The sequence below is a fragment of the Carlito syrichta genome, unplaced genomic scaffold, assembly GCF_000164805.1.
Source record: "Carlito syrichta isolate Samal-C Ts95f unplaced genomic scaffold, Tarsius_syrichta-2.0.1 Scaffold308804, whole genome shotgun sequence".
Taxonomy (NCBI): Eukaryota; Metazoa; Chordata; class Mammalia; order Primates; family Tarsiidae; genus Carlito; species Carlito syrichta.
In genome coordinates this window covers 167,561-183,578 of record NW_007252900.1, presented here as the reverse complement: position 1 = coordinate 183,578, position 16,018 = coordinate 167,561, and the positions used below count along the sequence as shown (strand labels likewise).

Below are 16,018 nucleotides of genomic sequence, written 5' to 3'. Positions count from 1 at the left end.
TACCTGAAAATGTGCAAGTTTTAGCTTGGGTCATATTGTCTACTAGGATGCTAGGGCACTGGAGATTCAAATACAGGAAGGTGAACATTTTGTTCTTTGTGGCAAATTTGAAAGTATTGAGAGCCTAAATTTGAAATGTTTTGTGCACAGACTGTTGACACATTGTGCCAGTGGGGTGGGTGGGAGAAGATATTCAGAAGCTAAGGAAGTGAGGTTGGGGGATAAGCTTGAGAGCTAACAGGGCCATCTTGTTATTCTTTTTTTTGTCATGAGGTTCTAGAAAGGCACCACCAGCATGTCTTTCCTGGCATGTCCAAGTTTTCCCCACCTACTGAATATTTGTGTGTTAGATGATTTATTACAAGATACATTTGTTTCTATCTTCTCAGTTGTTTGATCTTGTTATTTCCTGACCCGACCTTATTTTTAACCTCTCTAGGTTCCTTTCTGTTTCTTTTTTGGCCCTGGTGCTCCAAATTCCTCCCGACTTAGTGTCCATATGATGTGACCTCTAAAGTAAACAAGCTGGACTGATGTGCTTGGTGTATCAAGCCATTCATCCTTCTTCCCTTCTTTGTCTTATTTTCCTTATCTTCCTCTTCCTCTCTATTAATAAATACTTGAGTCATTCAAAACTATGCGACAGGCATTTCCTCAGCGGAGATAGATCTTGGAACAAAAGTTTAAAAACATTGACGATGAAATAGTACAATCTGCAGCAGTGTTTCCTACACTGTGGTCATTTGCATACCACCTCTGTGATTTTTGCCCTCTCTGCATATCGTTTGTCACTTACTTAACGTTTTACTCATTTTATTTTTTGTAGAAATGGAGTCTTGCTATGTTGTCCAGTCTGGTCTCAAATGCCTAGCCTGAAGCAATCTTCCTGTCTCAGCCTCCTAAAGTGCTGGGATTACAGGTGTGAGCTACTACACCTGACCTTGCTTCACATTTTAGTACTCATATTAATAAATGAGTATTTAAACGTACTAGTTTGTTTTTCTCCAGTTAACTTTTTTTTATAAGGGAAAACAACATCAAGACCGAAAAATTTAAAACATTTAAACATGGACATTAAAATACATACTTATTAAATAATGTTCACCTGTACACTACAAGCCATATGTTCCTAGTACAAGGCCTGATTGGGAATTGTACTTTATATTCAAACTGTTAAGGGAAATTATGCTTAATTCTTTCAGAGTTACATTTTTTGTATTGAATAAAAATTTGCCTCCACCCATTCATTGGTCCTGAGTTTGAAATAGGGAGCAATGCAAAGCGAGTTTTTAATTGTTTTCATAAATCACAACCCTTTAAATATTTGAAGATGGCTTCTTTTGGGTTTTCTTCTAGACTAAGCACTTCCGGGTTTCGCACTCCATGTGAGGAGGACCCTCACATGTGCTGGGGTGTTGCCACAGTACTGTTTACCTCAACCCCGGTCATTGTGGTCCCCTTTCTCCAAATGAGCTCAGGGTTTTGAATCCTGAGTCATTCATCTTCTCCCTTCTTAAAGAACAGTTCAGGGACTGGATGTGTTTCTTCAGATGAGGTCTGACTGGTGCAGAGACACCAGGGGTTTTGCTTGCTCCTATTCTAGACACAATTTTTTCCCTTAATGGAACCTCAAATTGTACTGATTTTTAAAAAGTTATTTCATTATACTTTTGACTCCTATTCTTGTGGTGATTGTCTAACACTGCCTGTGTTTTTTGCTGTATGTCAGTACTCTTCTATCTTATGCCTGTGCATTGAAAAAAAATCTACATGGGAAGACTATTCATGCATTCTTACTGAATTTAATTTTGCTGGTGTTGGTACATGCCCCAGACTTTATTCCGAATCCTATTTCTGTCCTTTAATATCTTAACTCTCTTTTCAGCTTAGAGCAATGAACAATTTTGATAAATCTCTATTTAAGCCACTGACAATAAGGCGAACAGTGAAGGCTGGGGACAAAACCCTTCAGTATATCACAGAGTGAGGGGGATTTGTTCAGGTTAAGATGGATCTGGCAAGGCTTATGTCATCTAGTGCACTGTCAGCAAACTTATTTCTGATTACTTGCTCTTTTTACTGGAAAACCACGAAAAACATGCGTTTGTCTATGGGGGAGCATGTTTTTATTTATCACGTTTTCTTCAAAGATCACTAACACATATCAGCTCAGAAATGTCAGCATTTTGGGTTTCATTTATCTAGTCCTAGACACTTGAACTTATTTAAAATGCCCAGTTGCACCCTTATTGCTTCATTTATCTCACCCTCTGGTTTCTGCAGAAATGTTTATTTTGCTCTGTATAATTTGAGAATTGTTAATGGAGGGGAACAAAAGAAAATGGGTTATTTCCTTGCCTCTGGAGTCCATCTTAAATCTCTTGTGCCTTTTTTTCTTAAAGCACTAATTGCCTCTAGGGGAAGAGACTCATTCATTTATTCATTAGTGCTATGCACTGAGGACACTAAAATAAAAAACAAAGTCCCTGGTCTTAAGGAGTGTATGATATAGTAGAAAATAAATTAAAATAGTAAAAAAAGTAGAACATGAGCCGAGGTGCTTAAAGCATAGGGACTAGATCGACTTGTCAGAGTTCAAACCTTTGTAGGGTGACACTGGTTGGTTGTGAAAGGTGTGCGCTGCATATTCCAGAGGGTGCCACTCATTGAGACAATGGTCTGTCCAGCTATATGTGGTGGCCTGAATCTTGATGCATTACTTGTTGGCTCTATATCCTTGCTCAGGTTACTTGACCCCATTAAACTTCATACATTACATCACATGGGAGATTTTTTTCAGGCTAATGTGAGTCTGGTGAGATTTATACTATAGAGGGCACTGGTAGTAAACTGTTTTCTTTGACCCCAGTCATTGTGGTCCCTTTTCTCCAAATGCTCTCAGGTTTTGAATAGTTCCCCCTTCTTAGAATGGGGGAGGTAATGGTACCTAACTCACAGGATTGTAATGAAACTTAAATAAACATTCCATCTAACTTGTACATTCCAATGCTTGGAACATTTAAATGTCAACATTTGGTACATATTATTATTACTACTATGTAGTAGTGCTTTGTTAGAGGCACACACAGGGAGTGTGGAAGCACTGGAAGGCTGTGGATTAGTTCCCTATGGCTGCTGTAATAAATTATCATAGACCTGGTGGCTTAAAACACACATTTATTCTCTTACAGTTATGGAGGCCAGTGGTCCAAAATCAGTGTCACTGGGCAGAACCCAACATGACAGCACGACCTTGATTCCTTCAGAAACTCTCTGGGGGGAAATCCATCCTTTGCCTCTTCCAATTTCTTGGTATGACTGCCATTTCTTGGCTTGTGGTCGTGTCACTCCAATCTCTGCTTCTGTGGTCACATTGCCTTCTCTTCTGTGTGCAGTCAAATCTCTCTCTGCTTTTCTCTTACATGGATACATGTGATTGCATTTAGGGCTCACCTGGAAAATTCACAATATTTTCCCCACTTCAACTTAAGTTAATCCTTAATCACATCTGCATAGCCTCTTTTCCATATACGCTAACATTGACAGGTTTCGGGGATTAAGATCTGGATATCTTTGAAGGCCATTACTTAGCCTACCACAGTGGCCTAACCTAGTTTGGGATGGAGAGAAAGGGATGTCAGAGACACCTTTCTGAAGGAGTTGATGACTGAACCCAGCTGTGAAGGTGAGCTAGGAATTACCTGGCAGAGAACTGGGGAAAAAGCATCTCAAGTGGGAAATATTCAAGGTGGGCGGGGTAACAGTGGAAGAGCCAGAGAAACACAGACCTGCCAAGTTAGTGTGAGATTGTCAACGTGCAATTTCTTAATCATTTTAGAGGCGATAACTGACATCAAATTATTCATCTTTACTTTTAAACTCAGAATGACTTTGTTTTTTAATGTGTATTTAAATTTTGGGACTCCAAGGTAAGATCTGAGCGTCTCCTTTGTTTTTTTTTTTGTTTGTTTTTTTGCAAATTAAATCTATCTTTCACTATGGTGGCCCCTCTCTTTCTTGGTACCTGAGCAGGGAAGGGCTATTTGGCCGGGCCTGCAGAGCTTGCAAACGCAGCCCATGCCTGCATGTGGCCCACAGTCACGCTCTGCCTAGTCCTATAGTGTTTTAAGAAAATTAGAATCAGTCAAAAACTTGAGCAAGTGGGGACATTTGTATGAAAAGTCTAAATTTCTAACTTCTTTTTATAAAATGGACAATGTACCTCTCTTGCCTGTTGTTCTTGCTGGGGCTGAAACATGAGTGTTGGAGTTTGACAGATTCCTTCAGTCTCTGGGGCTGTACATATGCTGAGAACATATACCTGAGTGGAATTGCTGGGTCACTCCAAAATAAAACTCCATACCAAGCCAGGCTCGGTGGCTCAACCTGCAATCCCGCGCCTTTGGGAGGCTGAGGTGAGTGGATTGCCTGAGCCCGCGGGTCCGAGACTCGCCTGGGCAGCGAGACCTCATCTCTACAATAAATCAAAAAATCAGCCGGGCGTGGTAGCGCGCGCCTGTAATTCCGGCTACTGGGAAGGCTGAGGCGGAAGGATGGCCGGAGCCCAGCAGGTCGAGGCTGCGGTGACCGGGAGTGGCCACTGCACTCCAGTCTGGGCGACAGAGTGAGACTCCGACTCAAAAAAAAGAAAAAATAAAAATAAAAATAAAACTCCATACCCATCAGGCAATTGCTCTCCATTTCCTCCTCATCCCAACTCTTGACAATGACCCACCTGTGTTCTCTCTCAGTAGATTTACCTGTTCTGGATATCTCATATAAATGAAATCATACAATATGTGACCTTTTGTGTCTGGCTTCCTTCACTTAGCATAATATTTTCAAGGTTTATGCATGTTGTAATAAATATCAGTCTTCATTCTCTTTTTTTACCTGAGTAATATTCCTTCATGTGCACACATACACACCATGATTTGTTCATCCATTCACCTGTCGATGGACACTTGGGCTGTTTCCACCTTCTGGCTATTGTGAATAGTGCTACTATGAATATATATGTACATGTATTAGAGTTTGAGAACATATTAGAGGGGAATTGCTGGGTCTGGGTCATATGGTAATTCTAGGTTTACCTTTTTTTTTTTTTTTGAGTTGGAGTCTCACTCGGTCTCACCTCAGCCTCCCAAAGGCGCGGGATGACAGGCTGAGCCACCGAGCCCGGCTTCTTCCTTAAATTCTTAGAGGTGACATTACTGGGTCAGTAGAAGTTATGTACATATTTGAAGGCTTTTGACACACATTGTCAAAATGTTCTTTCTAGATAATAATACTAATTTCAATTCCATCAGCAGCGTATGCCAGTGTTTGTTTCTAGCATCTTTGACATGGGATCACCACAAAAAATTCATTACATCTCATTGTTGTTTTAAATTTGCATTTCTTTGATTGCTAGTGAGAATAATTATTTTTCAGGCATTTATATATCTCTTATGAATTGTATTTCTCTTTTACGAAATGCCAGTTTTTCTACTGGGTTGGTAAACTTGTCTAAATTTCTGTAAGAGCTCTTTATAACAAGGATATTAACCTAGCTTGTTTGTCCTTTTGTTAAAAAAACTCCACTTCCAGTTTGCCACTTGCATTTTAATTTCACATAGCTACATGGCATGGTTCATTACTATAAGATCTGTAAATATCAAACTCAGGGTGTTTCTCAGAGAGCATAGACATATGTTGAGCAAATTACTTACCTTCTCTAGGTTTCAGTTTTTCCATCTATGAAATGAAGGGATTGGACTAGAAAATTGCTGTTTATTTCCAGTTTTGAAATATGATTTTATATTAACATCTTGTATATAGTGTTATTCCATATTTCATATTTTACATTGGTATGTAATGAAATTAATCATACATATAATTACTACCTAAACTACTTTGGTATACGTAGGCTCTTGAACATTTTGGTGTTTTTGTATATATGTCGTAACAGGCACCTTGATTACATACATTAAAAAACTCATTTTTTATTTTATTTTTATTTGTGTTGTACTAAATGAGTCCTTTGTAGTTCTTTGTAAAGAGATCTTTCCTGTTGTATCATTAAGGCCACTATACATTTCAGCTCTTTTTGTTGTTTAACAGGTATTTGATCCAGTTAATACTACGTATTCTAACTTCAAGAGCAACTTTGTGAAGAGGATGTCAGCCGAGGTTCCTGTTGCCAGTAGCCCAATTACCACAAGATGGCAGCAAAGTCAAACCAGGGATTTGGCAGCCCTTTCCTTTGGGGAAGAACATTCAACCACTTACATACCAGAATCTGGATCAGTGCTGAAGATAACGCCTGAGAAAGAGACCTTGACTTTAGGTGAGGTGACAGACATGCCACAGCCCAGTTTTGAAAGGTTAATAAATGATATATTCCGGAGAGAACCTTTGTCTTGCTGAACTATCTATTGCCACATTTAGTCAATTGCTTTTCTGTTTTTCTACCTTTGAATAAGAAATTTCTAAGGCAAAGGGAAATGAAACAAGAACAAAAGAAAGTACAGAGTTTAATTGAGCAAAGAACGATCTGCAAATCAGGTAGCCCTCAGAACCAGAAGTTCAGACAGCTCCATTCTGCAACATGGAGGCAGGCAGCATTTATGGGCAGAAAATGGACCTTAGGTACGGAAGTAGCTTGATTGATTGCAGCTCAGTGTTTGCCATATTTGAACAGGGTCTGATCAGTTGGCAGCCTGTGACTGACTGAGCTCAGATTCTGTGACTGGCTGAGACTCAGTTGTTTGTTACAAAAGTATACTCCCAAGTTAGGCTTTCCTAAGTATCCTGCTAAGTTAGGCTTTCAGTTAGTTTGCATCCTAAGTTAGGTTGCAGTTCATGATGTAGGGACTCAAAGCACAGAGGCATCCTCATGCCAAATTTAGTTTAAGATATGCTGCATTTTAAACGTTTTTGAGACTTGCCTTGGTAGATGATTACTTTGTAAAGATTGTATATATGAATATGTGTGTATACTTATATACACATACACACAAATGTGTATGTTTTTGTTCTTCAAAGTATAGAATTTTAATAACTCTGGTAAGGTTCCTGGTCTATGGAGGTCAGAAAAAATATATATTAGCAACAGAATTTTCAAGTGTGAAATAGAAGAAGAGGATGAAATTAGGAGAGGTTGAGAAGAACAGAAAGTAAAAGAAAGGAAGCAAGAGAGGGAGAGATGGCGGGATGGTTTGATGGAGGAAGAGAGAGAGATGAGAGAGAGAGAGAGAGAGAGAGAGAGAGAGAGAGAGAGAGAGATAACAAGAGGAGGGGAAGAAAGAAAAAAAGAGAAGGACAGATGAGAGTGAGAATCTGACGCCTGTCCTGGGGCACAGATAGGGAATGGGCACCAAAGCACCAATGTGATGGACAGGATGCATGATCAACATGCCAGAACTCTAAATCACAGACTCTCTTTTGAAATATGTAATTTTCACTTGGGCACAGCCATTTTTATTTTCATTATTTAGAAGCAAAATTTGCCACCTATTATCTGGTGATTTAATTCCTGTTCTTTCCTTTGGAAATCCTAGGCAACACAATTATTTGACTACCAGCACATTTATTTAAGACAATTTTTTTTTTTGAGTCTGAGTCTCACTTTTTTGAGTCAGAGTGCAGTGGCATGATCACTGCTCACCAAAGCCTTGACCTCCTGGGCTCACTCAGGCTGTCCTTCTGCCTCAGCCTCTAAAGTAGCTAGAACTATATAGGCACATGCCACCATGCTTGAGTAATTTTTTTATTATTTGTAGAGATAAGTTCTCACTATGTTGCCCAGGCTGGTCTCGAACTCCTGGGCTCAAGAGATCCTCCTGCCTTGGTTTCCCAAAGTGCTGGGATGACAGGTGTGAGCTGTCATGCCTGGCCTAAGATAAATGAGAATGGAAGTACCACCTCTTCTCAGTAACATTAGACACATTGATGCACTGCAGTTCTGCTGATAGAAAGAGAGCTCAGATTTCTTCAACCAATGAAATTCCCATGTAATGACAAGTATCAATATTTTAAGTAGCTGACTGAAGAAGTAGGTGATAAAAGATCGTTGTTAGGGTTATCTTCAAAAAGAAATCTTTTGCATCCCATTGTACTTGAGGGATGGTTTTTTTTTTTTTTTTTGCTTCACAGCAATTTTATTATTCTTTTTTTTTTCATTAATCAGTATTTTTTATTATGGTTTTGTGGGATGGTTTTGATGCTGATTGTTTTGGAAGAATTTCTGGCTCAGATTAGGGGTTCCTTTTCCTTTCTAGGCTCTCACTTAATTTGTTGACTTTTCTTTTAGTGAGGCATTGTTTGAGAAATTCAGAATTCCAAGAAACAAATATTAGTCAAAAGGATTTTACAATAAAGTCCATTTTATTTTCTACTTAAGTTAAAACTGGGCATGAATCAGATGCAGTGCTTTGATGGTGGGATTTCTTTATTTTTGCTTCAGAAGAGCAGACACTGAAGATCCTCCCATCCCTAACAGAACTTGTACAGAGAGGCTCATTTGCAGTCATGCTCTGTGGACAAAACCAGAGTGGTCCCTGCTTTCTTAGGCTGATGGACCTGATGTGTTTGTGTATAACTGGGATGATTGTCAGCACTAACACCCAATTGCAGCTTTTTCTTTCTCATTTGAGATTCTGAGAACTGGGTTTTTCTCTGCTATACTCTTCTACAAATAGCACAAGAAAACAAGCATGCATAATTTTTCAGAACCAGATCTAGAACTTTGAGAAACATTTTATGTTTTCATCCTCCTTCTCCCTAGATGTGATGTATATCTCTTAAATTTTGAATGTCCTAGACCTTGAGGTGCCAGGCTCTAAGAACATTAGTGACAATTTATCAAACTCATAGTTGTCCACCTAAGAAGAGATTGTCACATGATTTTGCTACGATTTTTCTTACGGTCCCTTGGCCACTCTTATGAACAAGTGATATGGGAAATAATTTAGTTTTAGAGCACAATTTGACAGGTTTGCAATGCGTTAAAATTTGGTAAAGGGCTTTGTCAATCTTGAGAAGAGAATCGATAAGAATGACATTGAGGCACACAACATTGATTTCTATTATTTTAACATAGAAAGTATTTCACTGATGCCATTGCCAACTACCTTTACATCTTTCTGCAACAGGAAGGGGGAGAGGCAAAGTGATTTGCTCATAATCATGTAGTGAATGTCAATATCTGGCAAAGCAAGCCTCCCACAGTGCTTTCCTGGCAGGATGATCATAGCTTGGGCAAGCCAGTTACGCTTTGCACCGTCATTTAAACTGTTGAACTGTTTCTATCCATTCTTCGAATGCACAAGTCTATTCTTTTCATGTGGAATAAAGCATTACTGCTGCAGCTGCAGTTGAAGTCAAGTCTTTAATCTTGGCACTTCCTCCCTGCTCTAGAGGCCATGGAGGCAATTTCTCATTGAGTGAGAAACATGTGAACTCAGCACTCTGGATAAGAACCTGTTTTGGCCTCCCCTCCCACTGAATTTTGGAGAGAAGAGGGGCTGGGCCTTCCCATTGTGAAAGGTGCCATGGCCAATAAATTGATTATTTATTTTTAAAAACCAAATTCAAAGCTAAATGTCTTTCTTTTTAAAATTTTTAATTTTAAATATGTGGGGGTATAATTCAGGGTTAGGTATACAAATGTTCACTATGCAGGTATTCTTGTTGATGAAGCGTGTCTCCCCCTCCCTAAATGTCTTTCTTGTAGGATCCTACAAAGAACCACTGAAATTCAAAGGAATTTCTGAAACAAGTAATTCTGCTCCTCATTTCTGCAAGGCACCTCGTGCAATGGACAGAGACTGGAAGGAAAATGTTGCCTCAAAAGATCAGGTAGTTAAAAAGAAGTAACTGAAGATCCCACATCTTGAGAAGCTCAGACAACTGAATCCCAAATGTGAGAAAAGAGCTGCTTAGTTGCTCTTACAAATCAATAAGAAAATGATAGATTCCTGATGATAAAAATGAATGAGTGAAAAACATGAATAGACCCACTTTGTAAAAGAAAGACCATATCTCTGAAATACATGAGAAAGTGTTGAGTTAGGGCCAAGCAAAAAAATGAAAATGAAAATGACCATCAAAAAGGTTAAGGTTACAAATGTAATCAAATTATACTTAACTCTGGTATTCTTCCTCTCAGCCAAAATACTTCTTGCTTTAGTCATGTCCAACTGTTTGGTAATGTGGTCTCCTTTGGGGTCTTTCAGGATAAGTTAAATTCATTCTTTATGATCTTTTACATATTTCCCTTAAGCCTTGGTCCCCAGTAGCAATATAGTGAGCTCCTGGCAGGCTTCTCCAACTACTATACTCGCTATTACACTCATGTTGGTAAACAAGCTTCCTACAAGCCTCTCAAGCTAGAGCTTAAGTACTCATCGCTGGGTTTGAAAAACAACCAATCAGCTTGTTGCCAAGTGCCAACCAATCAGCTCAACATTAGGCCCCTACCTCCTGAAGATTGGTCCTTTGTACTGACCAATCAGCACAACTAGTGCTGACCAATCAGCTCACAGCTAGTGCTAGCCAATTGGCTGGATCTTAGAGCTATAAGCATCAGGTTTCAGCTCCAAATCTTCAACTCCCAGGGTGTCCTCTACACTGGGAGGTTTTCTGTCCTCTCCGTAAATCCTGCTTTCTCTACTTTCTGGCCATCTGTGTCCCTCATTCTTCCTGGGGATGAGACAGACGTGAAGATCATCTGACCTGACGAGCCACGCGTTCCCCGCCCCAGCGGCTGGCTTGCCAGCCCACGGAGCTGATTGAACCAGGAGAGCTGTTGGCAGAAGGCGAGACTATGAAGTTGAGACACTTCTGGGGACTGCAACACTCTCAGGGCTTGGCTTGCTAGCCCATTAGAGCCAACATTCTTCGGGCTAGGCTTGTCAGCCATTGAACTGACACTCTCTGGGGCTTGACTGGCCGACCCATTGAGCTGACACTCTCCACGCCTGAACTGACCTGAAAAATCCGTATGAGTATCTCTTATTTATTATGGCTTTCAGATCTCAGGAGTCTGGCCTAAATCTTTTGAGCCTATTAGATATCATAAGCATGTTTTCAGGTTTATCAAACCCAGTGAAGAGCCTTTGAAGAAATCAGTGTTTCATTTTAAAAGCTTTGAATTAGGAAAGTCATAAATTCTCAATTTTATGCAAAACTACTCATTTAGTATGTGTCTCTTTCTGTGTTTGGCACATATATATTTTTCTAGAGGAACAATAAAATATTGCAAATATAAATTATTTGAGCTCATGTGCAGTTGGAAACATGTTTTAGAGCAGGGCTTTTGATGAGTGCTTTATTGCTGGGTACGGGTTTGTGGAGTAGGGAATGTCCAGGGAGTGCTATTGAAATAATTGGAGGGTGCTGGTGGCTTCATGCTTGAACCAGGTTATTAACACCCCAGTCCTTTTCACCCTCCGCTGGTGATTGGGGTTTTTCTGTCTTATTTCTCAGGACTTCCCTTTTCCTTCCCTTATCCTTTCTGGTAACTGGTGGCAGCAAGGTTGGTGGCTCTGTCTTGTGGGCTGATAATGGTGTTGGCAAGATATATCCTATAGCAATTGTTATACCAGCTAGAACATCACCTCAGCTTCACTGAAGAATCTGGGCAGAGAGTAATGGAAGCTGTTTTACTACTTAATGCAGAGCGTTTACCATCATGGCTTGTTAGAAATCCAATAGCATTAAGAGTGTGAAGATACACACTCACTTTTACAGTAAGTATATGTGGGTTCTCACTGATCATCTGGAGGGTAATTCCACACGAGGGCCTACATAGCTGTAGGGACTTTCAGAATACATATTCAATGAGCTCCATGTTAAGTTGCTAATTAGTGTAATACGTAGATCTCACTTAAGAAAGAACTTGCTGGTTCCGCAGAGCTGAAGCGTGTCCTGGACTATGCTGTGGTCAGTTGGGTGATAACGATGGGATTCTGAAGAAGTGAGTATCTAAAGAGTTCACTGAGTTACTGGCCAGCAGGCTATTTTAGGAGTGTTATTTTATACTAGTGGTTCTCAATTGGGGGTGATTTTTTTCTACTGGGGGCATTTGGCAATATCTAAAGACTTTTTTTGGTCACAACTCAGGGAGTGGGCATCTAATGGGTAAAGGCCAGCAGGGCTGCTAAATATTCTACACAGAACGGCTCCCACAACAATAAATTTTCTGCTACTAAATGTCAGTAGTGCCAAGATTGGGAAACTCTGCTTTGTAATTAGTTGTTCTATCTTGAATACCTAAAAGCCATGATATATTGCCTGGCAATGTCTGTTATGTGACATAACATTGAGGAAGAAAAACAAAGTATTAGTGATGACTGTCAGACATCTGCTTGAACTGTGGTGATCCAGTGATTGTCATATAGGTGAGATCAAATATATTCTTCTGAAAGAGCAAAACAGAATCTTGTCTGCTTTAACTATCATTATGTTTTTAGAAAATTCCAGTAAGTTCTTTTGTTTTTGCTTACTGCTAATTTTCCTAGCTGTTTTTTTTTCTTTAAATCAATGTTGGATGTAAGAATGTTGAAAGCTCTCTTGTTATACAGGCCGAAAGAGATAACAATTAGATTTTTGTTGTCATGGAAATTTAGTCAAGTTACTAAAAATCTCTGTGACTTGATGTCTCTATTTCTAACAGGTAAAGGTGTTAATGAAAAAGAACCTTTAATGATTAATTCAATCCAAACATATTACAGATGAGGAAAATTGAGGCCCAGAGGAAAATCTCAGTAACAAATTGAGAGAACAACTCTGGTTTAAGTGCTGAGAAACACTCCTTGGGAGAAATGTTTGTTGCAAAATGTTGTCTCACTAATGTTCAATTTTATTATTTTGGGGCGGTCTTTTAATTTCAGAGAGTACTAGAAATATCATGACATTTCAGTTTTTGTAGACTTTGTGATATCACTGGCCTATAGTTTATAGGCTAAATAGATTTTTAGGCTGGAAGAATAAAAAGGATTTTATTCTAGCTGAGTAGCGCCTGCTCTATGGAGTTGTTGAGACTAGATACATGTAAAATGCTCAGCACTGTTCACTACAATGTTTAGTTAATGAATAGTAGCAATTTGAACTTCTTAGTGACTTGTCAGTTGTAGCTCTCTATCATGCATCATATCTGAGATGTACACATGTGTTTCTAAAGAAGATTCTCTTTGTGTGTGTTTGTTTTCAGAAATGCCTAAATCAGCTATTTGCATCCCAGAAGGTAGTTCAGCAGGGTGACGGGAAAATGCAGCTCTGTGAGCAATCCCAATGTGTTTGGAGAGGTATGGGACAAAGACTTTGCTTGTCCTTCTTTCCTATCCTCTTTCTGCTTCTTTCATTTCTTTCTTATTTAAAATATAACATTTTAAGTAATTATTAGAATAAATTAATGTAATTGCAAAATTTGAATAATTCTCATAATCTTCTACCCTGACTCCCAAGTACCATTTTCTAGACGTAACTACCCTTAGCCCTTCTAGCTATACCCCCTGGTATTTATATCTATCATCTAAAAAATATTGGTAAACTGCTGTTTCTTGAAATTTTAGACCTTATCATGACTTTTTAGTATAGTAGAGAAGAATGTAGTTCTCCTCCTGCCTCATTCACTTTCTTCAGTTTTTATATGCTTATATCACACTTTAAAAAAGTAAAGTTAGTAGTCAATGTTTACATAATTTTACTGCACAACTATTACCACTATCAAGCCCTGTAGTATACTATAATTATGCTTCCTTTCTATTATAACTCTGTTTTTCTCAAGTATTAAGAGTTGCCTTATTTTTTTCACTTCCAAGATATCTATAACACTATTAGTATTTCCTCTAAATGCTCAGATGTTTTGTTCCACAGCTATCAATAACATTTTCCATGCATTTGCTTACTCTGATTCATTTTTTTCCATGGCGGCCTCTCTCCCAGAGCCTGCTAAGCAGACTGCCATCTTGGCCAGTTGCACAGTTGTAATCCTGGGACTTCTTTGATATTAGATCCACTATTTCTTGGCAGATATATTGTGCTCCTTCTGGGTTTACTCGTCTGAAAATGTCCTTATTCTACTATTCTACTTGATTCTTAGTTTGACTGGCTATAAATCCTTGTTTCACTCAGACTTTTGAAGGTATTGCTTTATTGTTTTCTAGCATCCATTGTAGCTATTGAGACATCATATGCTATTTTGACTTCCTATACTTTGCTTTTCTCTCTGGATGCTCTCAGTAAAGTCTCTTATCATCAGTGGTAAAATTTCATGATGATAAAAACTTGTTTTTTTTTAAAAACTCACAAATGAAAAACTCATTTGTGATCCTTTTCAGTCATGGAGACCCATGTTCAATGGTTCTTACAAAGTTTCTTGAATTATTCTTTTTTTTTTGAGTTGGAGTCACTCTGTCGCCCAGATTGGAGTGCAGTGGCCGCTCCCGGCCACCACAGCCTCGACGTGCTGGGCTCTGGAGATCCTTCCGCCTCAGCCTTCCAAGTAGCCGGAAGTACAGGCGCGCGCTACCACGCCCGGCTGGTTTTTGATTTATTGTAGAGATGAGGTCTCGCCAAGTTGCCCAGGCGGGTCTCGAACCCGCGGGCTCAGGCAATCCACTCACCTTGGCCTCCCAAAGTGCTGGGGTTACAGCCTGAGCCACCGAGTCCGGCCTTGAATTATTCTTTAATAATTTTTTCACTTTTTAAAAATTTCTTTCTATAATTATTATATTAGTGCTCCTGGATGAATTCTCTAAGTTTCTTATTTTTTTTTTGTTCTATTTTTCATCTCTCTTTTTTCCTACCTTCTAGGTGATTCCCTCAACTGTATTTACCAACTTTGCTATTACATTTTTTGTTTTGGCTATCCTAGCTTTCTTTTTTAATACCAGTTTATTTACTCTATTCCTTTTTTACAGCATCCTGTTAATGCTCCATGAATATACCATTTTCTATTTCTCTGAAAACATTATTTTGCAAATTTTTGGAAGCATTCCTGTGCTCCCTGTATTCTCTTTCTTTGCTTTGGGTTTCTCTCCTTTCCAAACCCCCATTTGCTTGGGCTTCTCTCTTTCAGAGCAAGAACTTTTCTAAAATGTGTAGTGAATAATTCTAGGGGAATAGATAGTAGGAATAATTCTAGGGGCAAGGAGCTTAGTTCTCTTTATTGGGTTAAAGAGTACCAAGGTAAATTCTGCATAAAGATTTTTGCTCAAAATCAATTTTTAGCCCCATAAATCTCCATAGTGCCTGGTGTTATTGAATTAAGAGATTGTCGGGTTTTTTTGAGTTGGAGTCTCACTCTGTCGCCCAGACTGGAGTGCAGTGGCCGCTCCCCGGCCACCGCAGCCTCGACCTGCTGGGCTCCGGCGATCCTTCCTCCTCAGCCTTCCAAGTAGCTGGAACTACAGGTGCGCGCTACCACGCCCGGCTAATTTTTTGATTTATTGTAGAGATGAGGTCTCACCAAGTTGCCCAGGCAGGTCTCGAACCTGCAGGCTCAGGCAATCCACTCACCTCGGCCTCCCAAAGCACTGGGATTGCAGGCTGAGCCACCGAGCCCAGCCGAGATAGTCTTTTTTAAAATTTATCCAGAGAATCAACATCTGGTTTCTTCTGGCATGTGTGCGCATGTGTTTGTGTGTGTGTGTGTGTGTGTGTGTGTGTGTGTGTGTGTGTGTGTGTGTTTACCTGGTTGTGCAGGATCTATGTGTACGTGTGGGAACTTCTCGGTCTTTCTACCAGTCCACCTCACTCTCAACCTTCTCTGCCTCTGAGCCCTGACACCCTGTGGGGTTTTGCAGACAAATCAATTTGCTGCTGTTCACCACCTCCCTCTGCAGGCACTTGAGGAATAGTTACTTACGCCCCTCCTGGTCAGTTACCAATCCTTTATCCACTTTTCAGAAAATTGTTATAATCTTTTGCCTACTGCACATTCACTACCACACGCTTTGTTTTTTGTGTCTTTACACTTGTAAAAAGTGATTTGCTGGTCAGATATAGTGGTGATCTCTAGTAATCTCAACAC

The 16,018-nt window shown here is 39.5% G+C and overlaps 1 protein-coding gene across 3 annotated transcripts in view; it reads left to right on the top strand.

Annotated features, from left to right (window-relative positions):
* CDC20B (cell division cycle 20B) overlaps nt 1-16,018 on the top strand; it is a 53,471-nt gene that overhangs the window by 16,369 nt on the left and 21,084 nt on the right. For all 3 annotated transcript variants that reach the window (XM_008065779.1, XM_008065781.1, XM_008065780.1), the window contains exons 3-5: nt 6,103-6,328; nt 9,716-9,840; nt 13,196-13,289. In XM_008065779.1, coding sequence (XP_008063970.1) covers nt 6,103-6,328; nt 9,716-9,840; nt 13,196-13,289 — 445 coding nt within the window. The remainder of the gene's footprint in view (nt 1-6,102; nt 6,329-9,715; nt 9,841-13,195; nt 13,290-16,018) is intronic.